We start from the raw sequence: 23,203 nt of genomic DNA, 5'->3' as shown, positions 1-23,203 counted from the left end.
GACAGCGTCTCATCAGTATGATATTGCAGTCTCTTCAGTTTTCTGTAAATAATAATTGCTGCATTAAATTTATTAGATGTGATCCTGATGCCAAGCTCAGGATATCAGAGTATTGAATCAGCATCAATGAATTAACTGGCGTTGGGCACCAGAACAGCTAGTAATTACAGGCTGAATTGTCTCAAATTTGGCTCTCTAGTATTGGTTTTCTAGCATGCTGTTGAAATAGTGTTTATCAATGAAAACTTTTTTCTCAAAGTGGTCAAAGATGGATTCGAACAGTAGTCTGGAGGAGTTGGTGAAAAGAACAGGTGGTTGTAGATATATGTGTCTATAGTGACATTAATGTGTACCTGTCCCTGCTCCTCCATCAATAAACACTTTAAAATGTATTTAGCAGTACGTAATGTTTTTGTTATGTTGCCACAATATGTAGATATGGCTAGTCATGACGTATCTGCCTGCTCTGTGTACATGCAGCTTTATATCAGATAACTTTAAACATAGTAAATGCAGAAAACAAATAGCCTTTAAAAGGAAATTTTGCTATTATGTAGTGCAAGCTGGCAGATTCCAATTAAAAAGGACTTAAAACTTTCATGCCTGATGTTATTATTGAGGGGAATATACTATTTCTCAGTTTTGTAAGAAAATGTAAAGACAGAATTGCTCCAGTGAAGATTGGCAACTTTTTATTGCTTCAAATGTTGGTTTATTTGCATTTTAAAATTAATATGGAATTTAACTTTCAGCCGTGAAGTTGGCTTTTAAGGTAAAATAACTGTTCTTTTAGGTAGAAGGAAGCAAAAAATAATAGCAGTAAAGCAGTAAAATGGAGCAGGAAAAGGCGAAGCGGGCAATGTGGGAACCAGGTGGTCAGCAGTACAATTATCCTAAAGGAAGCAAAAGGCATAGTAGGATACAGGAAAATTAAAAACTTCTGATTTGTGTTTACAAATGCATTGCAAGTCACTTGCTGCACATATTGTTTCATCTTTACTATTTAATGTATCAGAATGAAAAGTTTGGTTTTACCATGGTTAGCCTTGAAGTCCTTTTTGTAGCAGAATTCATGTGGACATTGCTTTTAAAAGTCTTTCTGTTGAATTTGCCTAAACAAAATACAAAAAATCTTGTCACACAGAGCTGCTGACAAAGATGATCTCATGAAAGTCAGTGTTCAAAGTAAGAAACGCAAGGCTAGCAGCGTCTTGATTTTGTGCGAGTTGTGAAAGAGGATCTTTGGTTATTCCCTGCTGATTTTGTTAAAAATACTAGTCTTGAGTTTCTCCTAAATGCTTTCATCTTGAGTTTACGGTATTGGATATCCTAAATATCTTTCAAAGAAATACTTCTAAAATTTCTAAAAACTTAGTTGCAAAGTGGGAAACACTGAGCTTTATTTGCTCTTCTGTAGTAGCTTCTTCAAACTGCTAGTTGAAACTACTCAAAATGTAGCATATAGGTACAGAACAGTCTTAAAATCAGTCCAGGAAATTTTGGTTAACTTTGCTTCTTATTTTGCAGTGTAATGTTCAGGGTCAGCAATGCCTTATGTGGATCGGCAGAATCGCATTTGTGGTTTCCTAGACATTGAAGAAAATGAGAATAGTGGGAAGTTTCTGCGGCGGTACTTCATTCTGGACACACGAGAAGACAGCCTGGTGTGGTACATGGATAACCCACAGGTGAGCTGGTCTTGGCAAGAGTTATTTGCGTTCTAACAACGGCAAGTTTTTTTCTTAAATAAATCTGTTAAATAGCTGGGAATGGATTTTCATGTTAGGTGTTTTTGGATCAAAAAGCTATAAGATAATGCTATAGTTACATAAGTGATATAATTGTAAACCATTCTCTCTCCTTTACTAATATGTGCAGTCAGAGAAAATGTAATTTGTGTTTCTACTTAATGCTTTTCCAGGTGCAGTTAGTAATAAAACATTTTAAAACAACTCTCTAACATCAATAAATTGGCAGTATACGGACACAAATATTGACATAAAAGAATTGGGGGGGGTCAGATTAGAGTTTAAATGCAATATCGCATGTAAATTGGTCGTTAGTTTTGAAGCCTGATGTGCTTTATTTTGTTTTCCATTTAGTACCTTGAGCCTGTGGTGTTTTCTTGCAGATACTAGGTACTGCTATATCATATATAACCAGGCGAGCTTGAATCACATGCTGGTTTCACTACACAGATCTGTTAATTCCACTCTAACCTTATGTGGAAGTATATAGTTTCCTTTACGTTGCTTTAGTTGCTTGTTTTGTGTTACTTTACCTCCACAGAATCAGTTGTTGAAAGGGAATTCTAATGATTCATTCAATTTTAATACAGCCTGGATGGTATGTGAATGAGGAAAGCTTATAGCCGTCATACTGGAGAGCAACCTTCTATCAGTTATTTTTACAATATACACAGTATCAGTTATTTTTACAATATACACAGTATGTCTTATAGTCTAGGACAGAAAAAATAATTGCTAAGGCGTGGATACGAAAGCATACTGAAAGCATAGGATTCAGGTCATTACTGCACATCAGAAAAATATTCATATTCACCATTATGCCTGTAAAACTAGATCTAAAATGCAGTAGAAGTCTGCCTTCAGAGGAAGAAATAAAAATTAAAAAATGTGTAGTTCAATGAGGATGACTTAGGACTAAAGCATTCAGAAGTTCCTACTGAGGAGAAAGTTTGAACTGTGGGGTATGTAGGAGAAGAAAGGGTGATGCTATAACTTGAAGGGCTGCTTTGAAAAGTAATGGGAAAAAATGTGCATGGAAAACAATGTCCATTTAAAGGAGTAAGTTATGAAGCCTGTTTCATCTGAAACAATTCATATGAAGTTGACCATGCTTTATGGTGCTGTATAATGCACAATTACTGAACTATTGTATTTCTAGCTGATTGTGAGCAGTAATGCAGTGTTAGCAAACTTGTGTGCTACACGTACATGTAAAAACAATAGACAGCTCCTGTTGCATTGTAAGCGATATTTAAGCTTAACTGTAACTTTCGGGTCTATCCTGGTCTTTTCCTGCAAGAACTTTGCTATTAAATTATGATTTTTTTTTAATGCGCTCTGGAAAATAAATGAGACAGCCTTAGGAGTATTTCATCAATGAGTGAATGTCGCTTGTCCTTTTTGCCTGCCCTGGCAAAATACCGAAGAAGCCAACATCTGTTAAGGAAAAAGTATTCTTTCCATATTTCCTGGATGCAGGCCTGCAAGAATCAGTCTTCCTCTAGTAAAAAACATAAAACTATGAAACAATTACTATTGGAATTGTTTCTAGCAGTCTCTCTGGTTTTAATCAATTAACAGATGTGTGTCTAATAAACAAGCGGTTTAGATCCTGTTACAAGCATAGATTGTGTATTGTCTATAAGAACATGTAGGATTTTCTTTCTGTTTGTGGACTTGACTTCTTTGGTTTTGACGCGTGTACATTGTTATTGAGGATAACCTAGGCTCATTTTGTAATATTATCATTTGTTTTAGAATCTTCCCTCTGGATCTCCACCTGTTGGAGTCATTAAGCTTACTTATATTTCAAAGGTAAGCTACTCTGTAAGACTTTTGTTGCTAAAATTTGGTAATACTGTCCGAAGGCCACTTAAGAAGACCACAATTAAAGGGGACAATTTTCAAAGCCTCTTAAGTAATGTAGGGAAGTTTATTGCTTGTCTGCTACTCCTTTATTTTGGAAGTACATTTAAAAACATTTCATTAGTACCAACTTAAAATATAAACAGACTGTTTACAAGGTTGTCTGGGTTTGTTCTTGAGTTGAAATAGCAGGTGTTTTAAGTTGCATGCAATAGAACTAATATTTCTGAGCTGTATGTTTCACTTTTCAATTTATTTTAAATTATTGCTCTTCGATATTCCAGATAGTCTCAGAGAAAGACCAGTTATAAAGTGGAGGCTAAGTCACTGGGTACAGTAGCTTGCAGATAATAATAACCCTAGAATTGGAGAATTTAGTAATCCTTATGGTTAAATTGGTAGCAGGTATTGCAGTAATAAATAAAGAGGAGAAAAGCAACTGACCTCTTGTCATTCTGCTCTTTTTTCCATCCTTAATTGTATGCTTTTTTTAAAACCATACTGCCTATCCCACCTTCTATTCTGTCTATGTATCTATGTGTTTCCTCTTTTTCTTGTAAGAGGTATCAGTGCTACTGATTATACTATAAGAGTACCAAGATATCTATGGAGACCAGCTTATGCTTCCTGTTTTCTCTCTCCTACTGCTTAATTTGCCCCAAGTCTTAGTTGTCAACTCAAGAAATCTGAAGTCTTATGTCACTTCTAATGGGAGCAGGGGTGGCCAAGTCTGCATGTGCACCCGGATGTCCTTTGCAGGCAGCTCATATGTACGTCCTGTACTGTGGCCTCATCAGACAGTGACAAGGTGAATAAACTGTGCTTTCAGTTTGCCATTTTTCCCTGAAAATGAAACAAAACTGCAGGATTGCTGTCCTGGACAATTTATTCATGTCCAGCTCTATCCCATGTAAAGCAAGAGGATTCATGAGTCACCCCTGTCTTTTTTGCTTGTTTACCACTTGTCTAACTTTCCATAGTTGCACTGCTGCTACTAGTAGCACGGAATGTGTTTTTGATTTCTGCCCCCCAAAAAAGGCTGTGAGATGAGACTGATTTCCTGTCTCCCCCGGCCTTGGTAGAGGTGCTTTATAGTGTAAAGATCGCAGTGCCTGTCACTGAACAGGACCCAGCTCCTTATTCCCGACACTGGAAACCTTTTAGAAAAGGTGCAAAGCGCTTCAGAGAGTGTCTATTATTCTTCTTATGCAAGTAGCCAAAAAAAGACCTCTTGAGGTCTGCAAGTACAAAATGTCCTTGAATTTTTAATTCCCTTGGGACTTCAGTCTTGAAAGTTGACATAGAACTAAATTTTCTCGTTTCAGCATTCCGCGTGCGATTAGGACTAGATTTAAGTTAACCCTTAACGAATTCTTACATTTAAGGAAGAGAAGCATATGGCTTAGGTTGTCATTTTGTTCTAAACTGTGAATCTTGAACTGAACTTTTTTATGGTATTTTTCGTTCCAATCTTTTTGTACACGCACCAGTCACACATAGTTTGCTATGCTGCTAATCTTCAAAATCAACCCACTTGAAAGAAAGTTATGATGTGTGATATATATCTTCTCTACATGACAATATTTGAGTCTTATTTTTTTTCTATTAGGTTAGCGATGCAACTAAGCTAAGACCAAAGGCAGAATTCTGTTTTGGTAAGTTCTTGGATGCAGCATGCATGTGAAGTAAGTCCTTGAGAAACTTGAAACACAGAATATGTTCTTCAATTCTATAGCTACATACAGCTGATAGTAGTTTTGTTTTTAATAGCTTTTATTCTCTGTTTCCTGACTAATAAAAGAGAAATGTTGACTACTTATAAGCTTGTTTTCATATTGTGGTTCACTGAAGAATAGATGGGAGCCCTTTTTAGATATTTGATATTTCTGAGTGCTAATGAAAAGTGATCAGTGTTGTCAGAGACCTGGCATGCCTGTGAGCTATGCAGACAAGTAACTAATAATCTATGTTGCTGATAAAGCAGTTGACTGACTTAATTTGAAAATAGTCATGCATGTCAGTGATATCTAAAATTTTAGCACTAGTGCTGCAATGAGGGCAAATACAGTGTTTTGGGTAGTTTCCAGTCATTGGAATTTAAACATGTAATAATAATATGCTTTCATTGCAAGCCTGTCAAGGTGTGTATATCTTAAGAATTTCCAATAATAAATGCAGCATGGAGGTTAAGCACTTGCACTGAATTTCCTAGCTATTTGAAATCAACTTTCCTTACCGTGATGTTAAGCTTGTTAAAGTGGAGTTGCTAACTTCTCATAACTTATTTTTAACAGTTATGAATGCAGGGATGAGAAAATATTTTCTACAAGCCAATGATCAGCAAGACCTAGTGGAATGGGTAAATGTTCTGAACAAAGCTACCAAAATCACAGTAAGTAGTCTAGGCTATTTTTGGCAGTGCTTTCAAAGTATCTCTGAAGTAGAAGAAACAGATTGTGCCGTGTTCCAAAGACTTTCACTTGACTTATTTTAAAGTAATATCCAGAGAAAGAAGCATTAAACTAATGAATACAAGTTTCTATGTTAAATTACTCTGTTTTATACCAGAATAGGTTTCTCAAGGACTTTCTATCACATAATAGAAAACACTCCCCTATTACTTTAGCCCTTTTGTGAGGCAGAGCCATGGTTTGGTTTTGCATGCAATTTCAGGGAAGTGATGACATGAACTGTCCTTGAAAGGATGTTCTTGCAAAGGCCGGGGAATTACTGAGCAAGGGGGATATATTCCTACTGGCTCTCCTTTTTACCCTCACTTTTAGGTTATCAAGGAAGTGATGTTTCCATCGTTTTTACATAGTTTTTCTGTAGTCCTTTCTTTGCAATTGTAAAAGCTTTAACTACTACTAAAAAAAAATAGAAAAAAGAAAAAAATGCTCATCGCGTTTTTGAGGACATACAGACAGACTTCTACTTTTACTTAATTGTTTTCAGTTCTAGTGATAAAGTGGATAAAAAAATAATTGCATCAAATTGTCGTTTAGTCTAAAGACTGATTATCATATGTTAAATTTGCGTTGTAAATAACTGATGAAATAATTAGCATCTTTTGTCTTTGGAAGAGCAAGTCTTTGAACTCTTAATCTGGTCTGGGATTAAGTATGGCTAGTGATTTAATCAACTAAGATTATAATTAAGATTATAACTTTCCATGTGTACATTACTTAGAGTAATTTTTAACTGCTTAAGCTACATTGTATTTTTAATACCCAGTGCTGATTATTTCAACCTAACTGTGACCCTATGCAGTTTAGCACATGGTGTGCCTACTTTTAGATGGTTTTTTAATATGCCTTTGTAAGAGAAGATGATTGTGGGTTTGGTATGTACCATTTTAAGAGTTTGTGGTGACTTGGGCAGTTATCCAGGATGTTGTAGAACCAGGACCCTTCCCTTGAATTGGATCCCTGCCTGCTAAGAGAATGTCCCATCCTCATGCCCCAGACTTGACACTGGCCACTGAGTTTATGGCCATATTATTACCAGTTCTTGTACAGACGGTGGGAATTCCCACTCGAAGCACTTTATTGCTGGGGTAAATAAAACTGAAAGGAAGTGAGAAATTACCAGTTTTTCTACAAATCAGAAATGCTTCTTAAAGGTCAGGTATAGTGCTTATGAAAGAACTGGGAACTGATCTTAGATTTCAAGTCACCTGGTGAAATGCATCAATCAGAACTAGTTTTGTTCAGAAAACCAGGACAGCTAGTGCTTCAACTTTTCATGTAAACAATTTTAAATGTTTTACAAATAAAAAACACTTGTTAAATTCCCCAAAGAAAAATAAAGAACATTTGAACACTGATTTTCATTTTTATTTGATTTTTTTGTTTGGTCTTGTTTGTTTTATTAAAACTTTTATCATGATATTTGACTTTCAGGTACCAAAGCAGCCCGATCCTCTGTGTCAAATGGATAATGCTAATCGTCAAGTTGAAAGCCCAGGTGCAAAGAAGCAAGTGTCTTACAGGACAGAAATAGTTGGTGGTGTTCCTATCATTACGCCTACACAGGTAATACCCTCAAAGCAACTGGGTATTTTTTTGATTCAGAAGCTTTATTGTGCAACAGGTTGTGTAAGTTGCATATCATAATATAGCTGTCAGCTTCTCACATCTCCATAATTAGAAATAACAGAGTGGGCCAGTACTCTTCAGGACAAATAAGAAATAAGTAAAGGAGGACGTAGTAGAGATCTATAAAATCATGATTGTCACAAAGAGAAGTGCATGGGATAAACCGATAAACTTTCTCTGCCAGTACAGGAACTATGGAATATAAAAGCTAGTGCCATAACCACTTCTAACAATATTTTGCAGTTAAGTCCTGTTTCCAGCTTGAAATAGAAAAACATACACAGGTGTTTTGTTTCTAAGTCTGTAAAGTTCTTCAGTTTGAGTGTGTGTTTGTTAATCTAGAATACTCAGTGGTTTATTTTTACCATAATTTTTAAATAGAACTTGCATTCAGAGCCCTTTTAGAGAAATTCACTAACTAGTTGACTTGAAGTATTTCAATTTATTTTATTTTTATCCTTTTATAAAACTTAGAAATGGGATTTGTAGGCATGGGATAATGAATTTATTTCCTGAATAGCAGTAGAGTTATTCTTTTACTTTTTAAAAAATATGAGAATTTTCTGAACTCTCCTGCTTTTATCCAGAAAGAAGAAGTCAATGAGTGCACTGAAGGGGGCGATAGAAATTATTTGAAACGGTCGCAAAGTCACCTTCCTTATTTTACTGCCAAACATCCCCCAGATAATGCTATTATCAAAGCTGGCTACTGTGTTAAACAAGGAGCAGTGGTAAGTATTTGAGATCAGTGGGTTCCATTCATCACAAAGGGGCTAAAATGGGGTTTGCACTGACAAAGCAGACTTCTTAAAACAGTTACCAATGGTAACAATGTTAAGGGTGGGTAAAGATAAAACTAAAAACTGTAAGTCAGGAAACTCAGTAATACAGACATTGCTATGTACTGCTGTAAGACAAGCTTTATGTTGTTGAGGTTCTTTGGAGAAGGAGGATTTTTTATACTATAGTTAGTGCATGTAGCTAATCATAGAATCATAGAATGCTTAGGGTTGGAAGGGACCTCTAGAGATCATCTAGTCCAACCCCCCTGCACACGCAGGGTCACCTAGAGCACGTGGCACAGGACTGCATCCAAGCGGGTTTTGAAGATCTCCAGAGAAGGAGACTCCACAACCTCTCTGGGCAGCCTGTTCCAGTGCTCTGTCACCCTCACTGTTAAGAAATTTTTCCTTAAGTTCCTATGGAATTTTTGATGTTTCAGTTTCCGGCCATTTCCTCTAGTCCTATCAGTGGCCACCACTGAAAAGATACCATGACCGTCCTCTGCACTCCCTCCCTTGAGGTATTTATATACACTGATTAGATCCCCTCTCAGCCTTCTCTTCTCCAGGCTGAACAGGCCCAGCTCCCTCAGCCTCTCCTCATAGGGCAGATGTTCCAGGCCCCTGATCATCCTTGTGGCCCTGCGCTGGACTCTCTCCAGCAGCTCCACATCCCTCTTGTACTGTGGAGCCCAGAACTGGACACAGTACTCCAGATGCGGCCTCACCAGGGCTGAGTAGAGGGGCAGGATCACCTCCCTCGACCTGCTGGAGACGCTCTTCTTAATGCAGCCCAGGATCCCATTGGCCTTTTTGGCCACGAGGGCACACTGCTGCCTCATGGTCAACTTGGTCAAGGAGTCTACTCTTCTACAATAATGTAGAAATCCTTATTATAATCCGTCTAAATTGAAACAGAAGTTCCCTGTCAGCACGCTTTTAAAATCTTTGAAACATTTAGAAAAAGTTGTTTTGGGGCTAACTAAGAGCAGTTGTGTATCTTGTGAGATCAGCTAACACAAGCAGAACCACTCGCAGCATGCCTTACTAAATACACTAAAAGGAAGGAGCAGACAGTTCAGATTAAGCAAGATGTGCATGCTTTAAATTCTCAATTCCATTTAATCCAAGATAATGAAATTTATTCTTGTAATGTTCCTGGTCTTTATTAAAAACAGAATCCAGAGACATTTAATATGCTGTTGACATTTCTTAAAGGATATTGTATTTGGTCAGTTGCTACAGTTCTAGTAGAGATTGATGGAAAACGTAATAAAGTAGAAAATAGTAGCTTCCAGAAAAAATTTTAAAAAGTCATGATTTATCTGTCCATCTGTAAAATCTCTTCTTCCTCCCTGTCTTTAACAGATGAAGAACTGGAAGAGAAGATACTTCCAATTAGATGAAAACACAATAGGCTATTTCAAGTCTGAACTGGTATGTTTCCAAATATGTGTTGCTTTCAAAAGATACTCGAGAGAAAATGTGGAAAAATATAGTTGTCTCTCTTAGAATATGCTGCGCTCTGCTACTGCTGAAACTCTGCTTTCTCTTTTCAGGCTGCAAATCAATTCGTAGTGCACTGAAGAATAGTAACAGAAGATATCCTATAATCTTTCTCATTTTTATATAAGTATCTTAGCTAGTTCAAACATAATTAGGTTCTAGGAAGAAATGATCATTATGTGGAGAGATATCCCTGTAATCTGAATGTCTTTCCTGGGGAAGACCGTAGTGTAGTTTGTTTATTTTCCTATGGGGTCTTTGCCCAGGCTTCTTTCACCAGGACCAACAAGGCAGATGAAGAGCTGAGGCTTATACAGCTGGTTTCAGGATTTCAAATTCTTTCTTTCCCACTCATCATCACTTTTGAACACATTGACCAATTTTGACTAAATATTAAGAGTCTTCAAGCTTAATTTTAAAATAAGTGACTGGTACTGGAGGCAGGCTATCTTCCCCAAGAAGGGATCTAACGTTTACTAAACCAGGAAATCTGTGCATTTACAGAAATAAGAATGTACATTTATGTAAAGAAATCTAGGTTAATGGTACTGACAGCAGGGAAATATACCTCGCATCACACATTTGTCTGCAATCAGTTTTATCCTTCCTTTCTATGTGCGTTTGAGATGTATACCTCTTCTGTTCAGGGAAACAAGTGCTGAAGAGATAATGCAGTGGTTAACTTGGGAATTCCATGCTTAGCAAACTTGCATGAAGTTCCGTGATTTTAATTAGTTCTTGTAAACAGTTTGGGTCTGCTGTGTCCCAAATGCATGTTGGAGAAACATTTAACCTGCCCTAGAAAGAACAAAAATTTCACTGTGTGGCACGCCAAGAAGAAGAAAACATCAGGCAGAAACTTTAGTGAGAGTATGGTGAATAGATGATTATCTCCTACCGAAAGGGTAATGAACACGGAAAGGGTGAAGTGTTTTCTTGTGAAGGTTTAAGGTGGTGAATTATCTCTGGTGTCTGGAGTCTCTGTTTGCCTGATATTCTCCTGTTCCTAATAGGAATGATATGAAAATAGGGTCAAATTTCAATAGGAATTTTTTGTTATGCCTTTCTGGCCTTATTCACCTAGTATAGCATCAGATTTTTTTTTTCCCATTTTGGAAGGTTTCTTTCCATTAGAGTTCAGTTCCCAAGAGCTAAGAACTTCAGTCAAGTATAGACTTCACTTGAAGTTAATTTGCTCTCATGAGAGCTGCCTGGTCCCTGGTAATTCACATGGTGGTAATTCCATCTTACTGGATGTCTTGTGATGATTTTGCATCTGTGAAAATGTCTGCATTCTCTGTTCTTCCACTTACAAATCCATAGATTCTGTTTTTTCTCTTAAGGACCAGCTCTTTTCAATTTAAGGTAGTGGGTGTCTATTTTCCGGTGGCAAGTTGTGAAGTGCAGGCAACATCTGTTCAGGAAAATCATAACCTCTGAGCTGAGGTCTGCTGGACAGGCCTGGGACTTTCCCAGAACATTCTGTTTTGTTACCCTCCCCTGTCCTGGATATCTCTATTCCAAGAAAGATCATGCAGTTCACATGTAGAGAAGGGGAATAGCGGCTGAAAATGTTGAGTTTTAAAATCTTGCACCTTCAATCAACCTTAGAGACAAATCACCAAATGAGAATTGACATAATTGAGTATTTGTGTTTGCTAACATGACCATTTGCTTTAATAGCAAACATTTCTTAGATATTAATGCAATCTTTAATTTAGGGAAAATAGTTGTTTCGAAGGTGATGACAGACTTGCTTTTGTCTACAAGCGGGAGTAAACTGAAGTACTCCGTAATAACATTGCTTAAAGAAAGCATATTTGGAGGTAAATTAAGACTTTTCTATGCAAAGCTACATGAAAATGTTAGTGCAAAGACTTCTGTAGTGGTAGTTAAAAAATAAGTCTTTTGTCATGGCAAAAATAAAAGCACTTGTGCTTGAAAATCTCCCTTCAGTTTAAACCTGACAGAATTACAATAACATTTTGTGAATTTGGCAGAACTGTAATATTTAATCTCACTTTTGTAACAGTAACAGAATATTCAGATGCTTTAAGAATACTTGCTCTGTTGCAGGTTTTGGTACAATTGTGTGTGGGTGTGTGTTTTTTTCATATACTGAATATAGGATACAATAAATTTTCTTGTTTCGAGTGGTGTCAGGCAGTACAATTAACAAAGCATCTCGTATTGTAGCATTTCACTGTAAATGAATGTAATGACCCTTCTACTGAAGTAAGTTGCTCAGGGCCAGACCAGATTTCTGATCTGGTTGGGGGAAGAGGTCGGGGTTGTCTCTATTGCAATAGGAAGAAAAACTTGCAGGAGAAAAGCAAATCTTGGCTGATATCACCTTCTGTGTAAGTGACTGCCTTGAAATTCTCATTTATAAAGTGCTGCTGCGATCATTGGTCCTGACCTTTGACTTTGACTGTGCTCAACTTGTTAGATATACTCTGCTGATGTAATTTTTCCTCTTCTTTTTTCTTTTTTCTTTCCCTCCCCAGGAGAAGGAGCCTCTCAGGGTTATACCACTCAAAGAGGTCCATAAAGTTCAGGAATGTAAACAAAGGTGAGGAGAAGGGAACTTTGCTGCAATTACATGGGAGTGTCGTGTACACTGCTCTGTCATGGTTAGGCTGCTCTCTGGAAACCGCGGAGAGGTTTCCAATAACTTAGTTGACTTACGTGTATTATTTACAGGACAGCAGGTGAGCTTGTGCACGAAGCTGCTGGAGTGTTCTGCATTGCTGTGGCTTCCAAACTTGAGACATATAGAATGCAAATATGAGACGTGGGGTGGAACAAAGACGTAACATGTAATTCTGAAGTGCAAGGAAGTCCAGGCACAGCTTTATTTAAGACAGCAATTTTAGGAGTCCAAATATTTCTAATAAATATGCTCTAAGCCTTTAAATGATGTCATTTCCCTCAGGCACTTCTGTTAGATGTCCTTAGTTGAGAACACTCTTCCTTCTGTTTCCCTTTCTAAGTGGCAATATACTGACTGATTTTTGTAACTTAAAGCACTTCACAGATAAAATTTATTAGTTCAGTTCTTATAAAAAACAAGCTCTTCTTTCCATATTATGTTAAGATTTACCTTTTGAGGATGCTTCGTATGTATGATAACTATTTTCTGTGACCTGCCAATTGACAGGAGCTCAGATTTCAGTGGGCATCTCAAATGGTCTCTTGTATGTAGTTTTGTGCTTTTTCTGAGAAATTTTTCCCCAAAGAGCCCTCTGTGAAATACGTATATACTGAGATGCTACACATAAATTATTTGGTGCTGTTTCAAGTTGTGAATCTTCATCCCTATTTCTCTGCTATTAAAAACTGGGTATGAATTTGAACAGGAAGGTACAGACTGACAGCGAGTTCCATTGCTCAGGCTCAGACATGAGAGGCACATAGGGATTTGAACAGCTACTGCTATTCAAAAATGTATTTGTGAACTTTAATAGTGGCTTTAATATCATAGCCACCACAAAGACAATTCACTCCTATATTATATTTTAAACTGAAATGTCTGACAAAAGTGTCAGGAATTCTAAAACTGTGGTTAGCACAGATATAGTGCTGCTTTAGCAGGTGACCACAGCATTATTTAGGATTAAACTTTTGAAAGACCTAGCATAAATAAAAACATAAATTTTACAGAAGTTTGACTAGAGCAGTATAAAAATATGTTCTTAGACTTAACATAATTTGATTTATAGTAATCCAATTAAAATTATATGGAGAGTAGCATGGTGTTTCTGTTTTAAACAAAAGGGTGTTAAGACTAGGCTGAGGAAAATGTTCTGGTTTTGTTTTTCCACTTGGTATTTATAAAAGAGCAAACAAAAATCTGCAGGGAGATAGGGGATGCAAAGATGACAAATGCTCTAGTTTTCTGCACTTTTTATAATGCTTTTTTAAATACTGTGGGAAATTTGCACTTGCCACTTAAGTATACCGGCTGTTAAGTATACTTGTTGTGTTTTATTTACAGTGATATAATGATGAGAGACAATCTCTTTGAAATTGTAACAACTTCTCGAACCTTTTATGTACAGGTAAACCTTTCCTTTTTAAACTTTGGGCAAAACCAAGCGATTACCATATCTAAGCAGCACAACCATTTTGCTTTTAAACCTGCGTTTAAATATATAGTGTTTTTGAAGGGAATGTAATTTCATTTTATTTCAGAAAAAGATGATATGTGTAAGAAATTTTCCATATAACAGCAAAAAGCTATGTTGGTAGTGGTGATTGTAATAAATTCTAATGCTTACTTCTCATTGGCATTCATTTATTCAATTTTTTTATATCAACTCCATGTACAATTTTTTTAAGTATTAAATTTTTATTTGAAGTTATTTCTCAGATGCAAAGTACCAGTTGTTCTGTTTAAAAAAAAAAAAATCTGCTAAAAAGTACTCTAGGTTCCAGTGTGTTGGTGATATCCATGCGCCCACATCTTTATTCAGTGCATCCTTTCAGTTATCTTCTAAATGTTACAGCACTGATGATTAAAAGGTTTGCTTTTTAGGTGTGTGGGCATGTGATGCTCACATCATTTCTCATATCTCTTAGGGAAGAAAGAATTTCAGGCAGCAAGAGCAGATGCTGAGTTATGAGCTATCCTACAGCAGCTCTCCTACCACTGACTCTAATGAAGCTTTTTGTCTTCATTAGAGATATTCAGATATTCACACCCTTGGTGTTCACTTTTTATCTATTGGATCCTTGTTATTGCGTATCGTAAATGTGCAGCTAGCTCCCTGAGATGGACTTAATTTTACTCCAGCTCTTCAGTAGTTATCTCACAAAGCAAACATCAACACTGGATTTCAAAAACTACAGAAAATGACGTTATTGGCCAAAATTTGCTAAGAGGTGTCAGCAAACCTTCTGTCAGAATAAGCGTGTTTTAAATTTTATGAAGTACATAATTGTTATTTTATAAAAGTACATATAAAGCAATAGAAAATGCATGGGAAGCGCTTAAGAAATGCCTGCATTAAAAATACAAGTCCTCATAGCTTTAAATAAGAGATACAGTAACATAGGATAAGACTTTGATCATGTCTTTATGCCAATGGCCAGGATACTTGTTTAAAAAAAAAATAAAAGTTATAAAATATTGTAATTGATGTTGTTTACAGGCGGACAGTCCGGAAGACATGCACAGCTGGATCAAGGCCATCTCTGGGGCCATTGTAGCCCAGCGAGGACCTGGAAGATCAGCAGCTTCTGTATGTTGTTCTGAGCCTTAGGAAATGCCATGAGGGGACGTTTGTTTGTGCACATGAATTCTAGGGGGTTTTGTGTTCATCTGTCCTCAATCCTGTCCTGTAGTACCTGTCATCTTTGCATGGACTTTCCTACAGATTGGATGGGCATAGAATATTATTTGTTCTTAAATGATTGCTTAATCTTATCTGTATGTATACTCTATTTTTAACCACGTAGATAATGCAAACGCTAACCAAGAAATTCCTCCTAGTTCAGTATGATCTTTTTGTCATTAAGCTGCTACTAATTTTAGGAGTAAAACTGAACCTAATTCTTGTGAGGCATTTTTGCCAATTAATAAATTTTATAATGAAATGACACCATCTTGACTATTTTTAAGTCATTAAAATTAAATTAAATTTCCATTCTCTACTATTGATGCTATACTATACACACAGATACAGATTCAGATTTCAAGTAGGTTGTTTCTGAAGGAGCTACCTGCGCGCATGAGTTAGTTCTTGCTGTTGGAAACTCGGTGTGAACACCATGTAGCATTACTGAACTGAAGTGCTGTGACTGTGGCAGAACTTAGTATTTGTGAAGCACGTAGATGCCAGCATTTCATATATATTTTTGCATTAAAACAATATTAGGCATTTATTGCTCTTCATGAATTGCTCTATTTTGTGCTGAAAGTCAGTTAGTGCCACAGCCTCCAAGATTTAACAAAAGGAAGACTTTTCAGTTCAGATGCTGCAAGGTCTGGTTTTCACTTCCTGGCTAATGGGAGGTCATGTAATAGCTGAACATATCCCTACCCCCATAATCCGAAATCTAATAACTTGAATATGGCTTTTTAATACAGACATACATTGATACTGTGTTTCTGTTAATTTGGTCTAAATTCACAATTCTGTTTTGCAGCTGAAAGCTGCACCACGCTTTAAATAAAACTCCCTGTCCTAAATTTTGTTTCTTTTGGGGGTAGGAAAGCACACAGGAAATTTTCTTTCTATATATTCTGGGGCGGGGCTACCTGAGCAATCTAGCTCTCACTGTCTGCATCACTTCTTCCTTTTCCCCTCTCCTCTCTTCTTTCCCCAAGTGTAGGTTACTCTAATCTTAGCTTTGCACTGTGTTCCAGATGCGGCAGGCCAGAAGGCTGTCGAATCCTTGTATACAGAGGTATACATCAAGAACTGGTGAATGCAGCACGTATGTGGGCTCTCATGTAATCTTGCCCTCGTAACAGAGGGCTGGGACTAGAGACTAATTTGCACTCTTAAGAACCTAAACACTGCTACCTGTTGCCATTGCCATTATTGAAAACTAACTCATAAATTGCATCATCTATTTATAGGCTTGCACTGTTGGTTCTTTCTTTTAAAATACTTGGAATTTAAAAATGGCAAAAACATGCATTTGTATTTATCATGTTTAAATATTGATTATGCTCAACAATAGCATCATTTAAAAGGGAAAATATTAAAACTTTTATTTGCATGAGAGTTCATATTTCCATTTGCTTTACATTTTTTTTTAAATTGTGCAAAAGCAAAATTACGCTACCCACAAACTAATGCAGATGCGTGCACACCAAAATGCACGTTCTAGCTCTAGTAATTGGAAGGATAATATTGTAGCCTGATTTGCATGGCTTAAGTCTCTGCATGAAATTATTATTCTAAATGTAGAAGCATTGTGGTATGATCAGTACAGTGTTCAAAGCAGTGCACCTAAGAGTAATAAAGCAGCATAGTGTCTTAACTGTGAAATTAGTGTGGGTAGTAAAATGAGTATTTGATTGATTTAGCAAAACGTTTATTAGAGAGAACCTGCCCAAACTCCCCTTTTATCCTATTTGCTCAAATAAAATTATTAATAAAAATAAGAAGAGCAGGCAAATCATTGTATTATATAAGCTCTTAAACTTTTTTTTTTCTCTTGAAAGTGGAGTATCAAGCCAGGAATGAGATACAGAACTATAAATCATATAGAACACTTTATGGAATTTGAACCTGATCTCAAAGTTGAAGTCCAAGTGAAGATGTTTAACTGCTTCACCCAATAATATTCAAAAAGGGAAGTGTAAGCTGAATTGGTAGAATCCATTATAGTTAAAGTTACAAATTGTGGCCACAGCATGCTAAAAGGGACCTGGGCAACTGCCATGGAAAAAGATACTTCATGTCCGATGTGTATTTGCACCTTGGACACATCTGTGATGGTAGTTTTGCTAATACTTTTTTTGGGAACTGACTTGATTTGTGCACACACGTGGCTTCCCAAACTCCTTTAGTCCATGTACCAGCACTGCTGACGGCAGGAGCAGCCGCAGCTCTCAGTGCATGTGGAGGGGCAGCGTGTCAGGACACCAGGACCAGGTCACTTAAGAGCAGGCTCTTCTGCTGTTTTACCTGTCCTTGGGTATTTGAGACATCCTCACAGACCTGATGGATGTAATGCAGGATCCAAGAGACCTTTTGTATTCTGGGGATATAGCCATAGGCCAGGGAGGATATCCTAAGACATCCAAAATATGGGTCTGTGCCTGCAATTTAAATGCCTGAATCGCTCTGAGGTAGTCTGATAAATTATTCCTACAATAAGAAAGTGATGGAAGATGAGTTCCACAGTTCCAAGTTAACAAAAAAATCAGTAAAGATCAGTAAGCGTAATTACCAACAATAAAAGTTTATCAGAAATTAACTGGACAATTGGAATGAATAGTTTTGAATCTGAAAGATCAGTTTCTTTTGAGTGTCCATTAATTTTTGAAATTGTTTTATAGTCTTGATATAGCTCAAAATAGTTTGTTTGATCTTTGGAGTAAATAAAAGCAGGTAGTTTTCCAGGAAGAGGCAAAAGTAAAAGGCATTACTTCAGCGTTTAAGAAGTCAGTGCTTATTGTATGCAAATGTTTGAATACCCTTTTTCTCTTAAAGATGTCACTTTCAATAGACTTTAAAGAGCATATCTTCAAAAGTTACTTAACACATTAGTAAAATCAAGATTCAGTCTGCTGGGCTATATTTGAAAGTCTAAAGAGCTGCTGAGCTTGATTTGAGAAACTTGATTTCTTCAAATGAAAAATTCTTCCTGTCACATACTGCTGTGAGCTCACTCCTAATAATACGCTGCCTTGGGAAAGCACCTGCCTCCTCCTGCTGTGGCTGGCACTTTGGCACTTTGCTTTGTGTATTTTCTGCCTTTGAATTTTATTTTTCTCAGCAAAATCTGAAGTTACGCCTTCCTCGTGTGATGCCGATGGTCTAAAGTGTTGCACGCCCCTCTCTTCCAGGAGCATTCCGAGTCTCCTGCAGAATCCAACAGCCATGCTCTCCGTTCTGCCGGCGCAGCAGCAGCCGCCTCACGTCCCGCAGCCGCTCACAGCAGCCCTGTGGTCCCACACGCTGACCCCAGACACCCTGCCTTGGAGAAGCGAGGATTTCACGACTCTTTTACCAAGGCCAAGCCAGGGAACCACAAGATCCAGGTTGTCGCTGCAGGAGAACCAGCTTCCAAAGTGACTGAACGGGGCTTCTCGGAACCCCGGGGTAAAAATGGCACTCAGGAACAGGATGCTGGCCTTGTGGATCTGGATGATGCAAGCCTTCCCGTTAGCGATGTGTAGTGTGGGAGAGCGGAGCGGAAGCGTTTGGAGAAGGATCCATCTGTTCGGTCCTCTAATTTCCTTGCTCGGACATTGAACCAAAGAAAATTATAGGAAAAGAGAACAAAGAAAACAGAACACTGATTTTTATATATGTGTGTGTGTATGTACACACGTGTATGTATATATGTGTGTGTGTGTAATGTTTGTACATTGCCTTTCATCTGAGGGTCAAAAATGGACCTTACACTTCTTCTCAAAGATCGATAGTAAATCACTTACTAGGGAGGGGCCAAACTGCACGATTTAAAAGGAAAAAGGCAAAGAAAGAAAGAAATACTTTTGCAAATAAGTCAGGTACCAGCAACTTTACATCCCTAATTTGGCAAACTAAATTTACAGTTATTGCTGTACTGTAGAAAACTTACTGATAAGAAATGTTGTTTTCATTATGAACTACAGTAAGGATTTAGGCATATCCAAGAATTGCTTTTCTTGCAGAAATGCACACACAAAAAGAGTTTCTTCTGTTCTTTAGGATCAATAGTGTCAACTGAATTGTTATCAGAACAAGAGTACTGAACTCCCTTGGAGTTCTAAGTATATGGTGCTGTAAAATTTCCACTAAAATAATATTTTGAATAGTCAGCCTATTTTTGATGCGCTCCTGAAGGTGGTTTATAACTTTTTGCACATTAGATATTAAATGGACTGCATGTATTATTGTTTTGGAGGGGAGAGAAGAGGAATTGGGCTTTTGAATTTGAACACTTTAGACCTTTTGAACGAAATAGGGTTTATATTGCGTTACATTAGGCTTTGCAGCAATTATTTTTATGAGATGTCTAGACATATCATTTTATTACTGTCTTGAGATTGGTTTTCTTATCAGTGCTTTGTGAGCAGTTCTTGTTTCCGAATTTGATCAGTGGAAGACCTTGTCTGGTTTGTCGTGTTGGTACTGAACTGTTCATAGTCTTGCAATTGTGGCCTATAACTTCTGGTGCACTAATAATCTTAAGTGCCTGTGTGTGTGTGTGGTTTTCTTCTTTTTTTTTTTTTTTTTTTTTCTGCTCTCCTCACGTTGTTGAAACACTTTCAGAGTAGGTATGTATGTACACAAACTGTTCTCCATGGTTTTGAACCTTTGGTTGGAGTAGTTCCGAATAACATAGTTCAAAACAGCTATTTAAAATAGAAAACTTATCCTAGGGTTATGCAATACCCTATTGCAATACCCTATTCTGGTATTGCATCTACTAGCTGTGCAATATGTTTTTGGAGAAAAAAAAGAATGAGTGTTTGTTGTTTGTGTACAGTGTCTTATGGGGCATCAGTGATGCAACTGAAAAGAACCTTTACATTTCAAACATTGGATTAAATTGTGTGTAGTTGTCATAGTTCTTGGAAAAGTCTGCTTTAATTGAACCCCAAGAAATATCTCATGCTGCTGCTTATTGTGATTCAGATTGTCCAGCTTTGACATGTATTTCATTTAAGTTGCATATCATACAAGTTCATCTTCTCTCCAACTTTGAGACTGACTTCTTGTGAGATACAGATGGCTTTACCATAAGAACTTGTTGATCCAAGGATAGAGTAGTTGCTGTCATGTAAGAATGAATTTCTTATATAATTCTATATAATTTCCGAATCTTAAATTATATCAGCACCTTCAGTTTTTTATCCATAAGCTAACCACTGTCGAAAGGCAGTGCTATTTGTAAGTTACCATTTTTGTTTGACTCCTTAGCTATGTGTGAAAACTAGTCCAGAATTGGAAGTTACTGTAAATGTCTAAACTAACATTGTAAGTTGTAACTATTAAAAACATGACAATAGCTCTTTAAAGGCTTATTTTTTCACAAGTACATTCTGTGTGGAAGACACTTTGCATTGGAATATTTTTACAGTAGTCTAACTTTTGAAATCACTTGCTCTGGTACAGCTTTCACACTGCATGTTTATTTTATTGCATTTTGGTATTGGCAATTTTACACATTGGGTGGAGGTAAAGCAGCTCCATAAACTCCTTAAAAGAGGAAAAAGAAAAGAAAAAAAAAAACAACCTACTTTTGTAGTTTAGTAGCATAGGGAAATATTTGTGGTTGGTAATTGTCAGGGTCTCCTATTTATCAGTACTTTTATAAATCTATGAAAATTGTTAAATTATTTTAGAATAAGTGCTGTAAATATGTCACATTTAAATTGTCAATAAATCAGTTTGAGTAACTTAAACTAACAGCTGACTCTTTTTCCTTCTACTGTGTTAAATATTTTATCAGAAGAGTTTTCCTTTTTAGCATACAAAGGTCAAATTGTCTTTACTGTGGCTTTAAATGTTGCTTTAATCCCTCCAAATTGATCCTGTTGTGCTACATGAGTAAGAAACTGAATGGAATGGGCTGAGTTTGTTTGTGTCCCTTTTACTCTTTGTCTACTCTATGGAATTTGTATATGTTATGCATATTGTATCAGTTTTCTTTTTAATTGACGGACGGGACAGGATGATGCATCATAATTTTAAGTTAATCATTTGGAAGTTTTCTCAGGAGCTGGGAGGGAGAAAAGCAGAGGACAAACATCCATATTCTGATTTGATACAGATTCACAACAACTGTTCTCCTGAAAATGCCTGCCTGGGGTGACTGCACCTTTATGAAATCTGGATGCACCTCCCTGTCTGCACAGTGGGTATCATCGTACTCGGGTGCGTTTTCTCCTCCTGTAAAGTGGTGCAGTCAGTCAGGGTGTCTCAGCAGTACGAAAACTTCAAATAAAATGTCTTAATTTATATTCTTTACAGAGGCTGTGAATAGTTACCCAGATCATAGTGTGACTGCAAACTCTTTCTAGGTGTGTACGCGTCTGCCCTTGCTGGAGTATTGAAATTTTGCTCTGTAACTTACTACTCTTGGGGAGTCACTGCACTAAGTATCTTCTGTGGAAATCCCTCCGTCTCAGCCAGCTGCGCCACAGGCAGCAGTTGGTGTGAAATGAGCAGGTAACTGGGTCTTCGAGACTCTTTCCATTTAAACTAGAGATACTCGGTTCAACTGTAACATCACTAAGATCCAAAAACAGCTCGATAACTAAAGCATGGAATTGATGTTTCCATAAGTTCCTTATGTAGACTTAGTACTCCAGGTAAGCAGTACAGTTTATTCAGCCTAGTAACAAGAGTCTCAGTGAAATACAGTTACTATCCACAGCTCAGCTTATGTAAAGGAGCTGAGAATATCCGTTCTAGTTGACTTATCTTAATGCCTGTGTCTCTGCTGTTTAGCTTTCACCTTTTTTATCCTCTAATTCTTTTCTTAAACATTTTTTCTACAACTTGGACCTGAACTGTAGTTATGAGAATTACGTGGATGCCTTGTTTTACTATATGTTGTCTTGCTTGTTTTCATTTGCTATATATTTGCTGTAGTCCCTTTACTGAAGAGAGGATTGAATTATTTTTTATGGCATAAAAAATGCTGTAAATTACCCATTAAAATATAGTGGCTTAAATCTAACTGCTACATCTGCAATTTCAATGCCTGAAGATAGCTGCCAAACGTAGCAGTGTGTGTATAGTTTGAGCCATTGGCATATCAGCAACATGGAACAGAGGGCTATTAGCACCACCTAGAGGTTATAATATAGCTTTTTTCTTAAAAAAAAAAAAAAAAAAAAAAAAAAAAAAAAAAAAGGGAGATGTGGGCAAATATCTTGAAGTGTACCTGAACGTTTCGAGAAACGACTATTTAGTGTTAAGTCACTGGACTGCTTCAGAAGAAGTGTTAAAACTCCTAGTCCTTGCAAATTTTGAATAGCAGTGGTGGAAAATCAATGTGAAGACCAAAGACAAGGGCTCTTTGTAGATGCTGTTTACAAGATCACTTTACTCGTGGCAAAGCTGTAATGCTCTAGGAAGAAGATTAATAATTTAACTGTTGCACTGAATAATACCAGCACGAGGCAGCTTCTGATGCTGCTGACTGTGGAAGGCAACTACAAGCAGTTGAAGAATTGGCCATTCATAGTCTGAAAAAGCAAATTCTCCTGTGCAGCAATGCTGTTTCTAGAACACAAAACACGGCATTAATGAATAGTTACTAGTTTTAAACAACTGACACTTTAATATGATGAACCAGTGCAAGAGGAACCTATTGCAAGTAGCCAGGTAGGAAGTCAGTCTGGTCAGGCCATCATACCTTTTTTCTTTTTTTCTTTTTTTTTTTTTTGTGTGTTTGTGTGTGTGATAATTCAACACTGTATATTAGAATAATACATAAAATGTTCACTCAGTCCTACTTACTGCTTGAAGGACATTTGTATTTGTTGTAGCATAACACATTAACTTTTGATCCTAAGTGGTCT

At 37.0% G+C, this 23,203-nt stretch overlaps 1 protein-coding gene across 5 annotated transcripts; it reads left to right on the top strand.

Annotated features, from left to right (window-relative positions):
• The first annotated feature begins 1,514 nt into the window (after positions 1-1,514).
• PLEKHA1 (pleckstrin homology domain containing A1) lies at positions 1,515-19,869 on the top strand. 5 transcript variants are annotated; one of them, XM_088520052.1, is made up of 12 exons: positions 1,515-1,688; positions 3,507-3,563; positions 5,224-5,269; positions 5,909-6,006; positions 7,517-7,648; positions 8,299-8,442; positions 9,862-9,930; positions 12,507-12,571; positions 13,997-14,060; positions 15,153-15,242; positions 16,370-16,410; positions 18,527-19,869. In XM_088520052.1, exons 1-12 carry the CDS (start codon positions 1,548-1,550, stop codon positions 18,753-18,755), a joined length of 1,176 nt encoding a protein of 391 aa, XP_088376178.1. In that variant the 5' UTR covers positions 1,515-1,547; the 3' UTR covers positions 18,756-19,869. The 5 variants fall into 5 exon arrangements, with proteins under 5 accessions (XP_088376178.1, XP_088376177.1, XP_088376175.1 ...); XM_088520051.1 differs by having other exon boundaries at positions 16,370-16,440; XM_088520049.1 differs by having other exon boundaries at positions 16,336-16,410.
• The last annotated feature ends 3,334 nt before the right edge of the window (positions 19,870-23,203 follow it).

Source organism: Tinamus guttatus, unplaced genomic scaffold, assembly GCF_059628265.1.
Source record: "Tinamus guttatus ecotype Peru unplaced genomic scaffold, ASM5962826v1 Tinamus_guttatus_pri_ptg000079l, whole genome shotgun sequence".
Classification (NCBI taxonomy): Eukaryota; Metazoa; Chordata; class Aves; order Tinamiformes; family Tinamidae; genus Tinamus; species Tinamus guttatus.
The sequence above is the reverse complement of the archived record's forward strand: the minus strand, read 5'-3'. Positions and strand labels throughout refer to the sequence as shown.

What these genes read in the sequence shown, in the direction of transcription:
- PLEKHA1 (XM_088520049.1), top strand. Translation starts at nt 1,548, where the DNA reads ATGCCTTATGTGGATCGGCAGAATCGCATTTGTGGTTTCCTAGACATT. An exon ending in AGCTTACTTATATTTCAAAG is followed by an intron (nt 3,564 to 5,223) that starts GTAAGCTACTCT and finishes TTTTTCTATTAG; the next exon opens with GTTAGCGATGCAACTAAGCT. An exon ending in ACAAAGCTACCAAAATCACA is followed by an intron (nt 6,007 to 7,516) that starts GTAAGTAGTCTA and finishes TTTGACTTTCAG; the next exon opens with GTACCAAAGCAGCCCGATCC.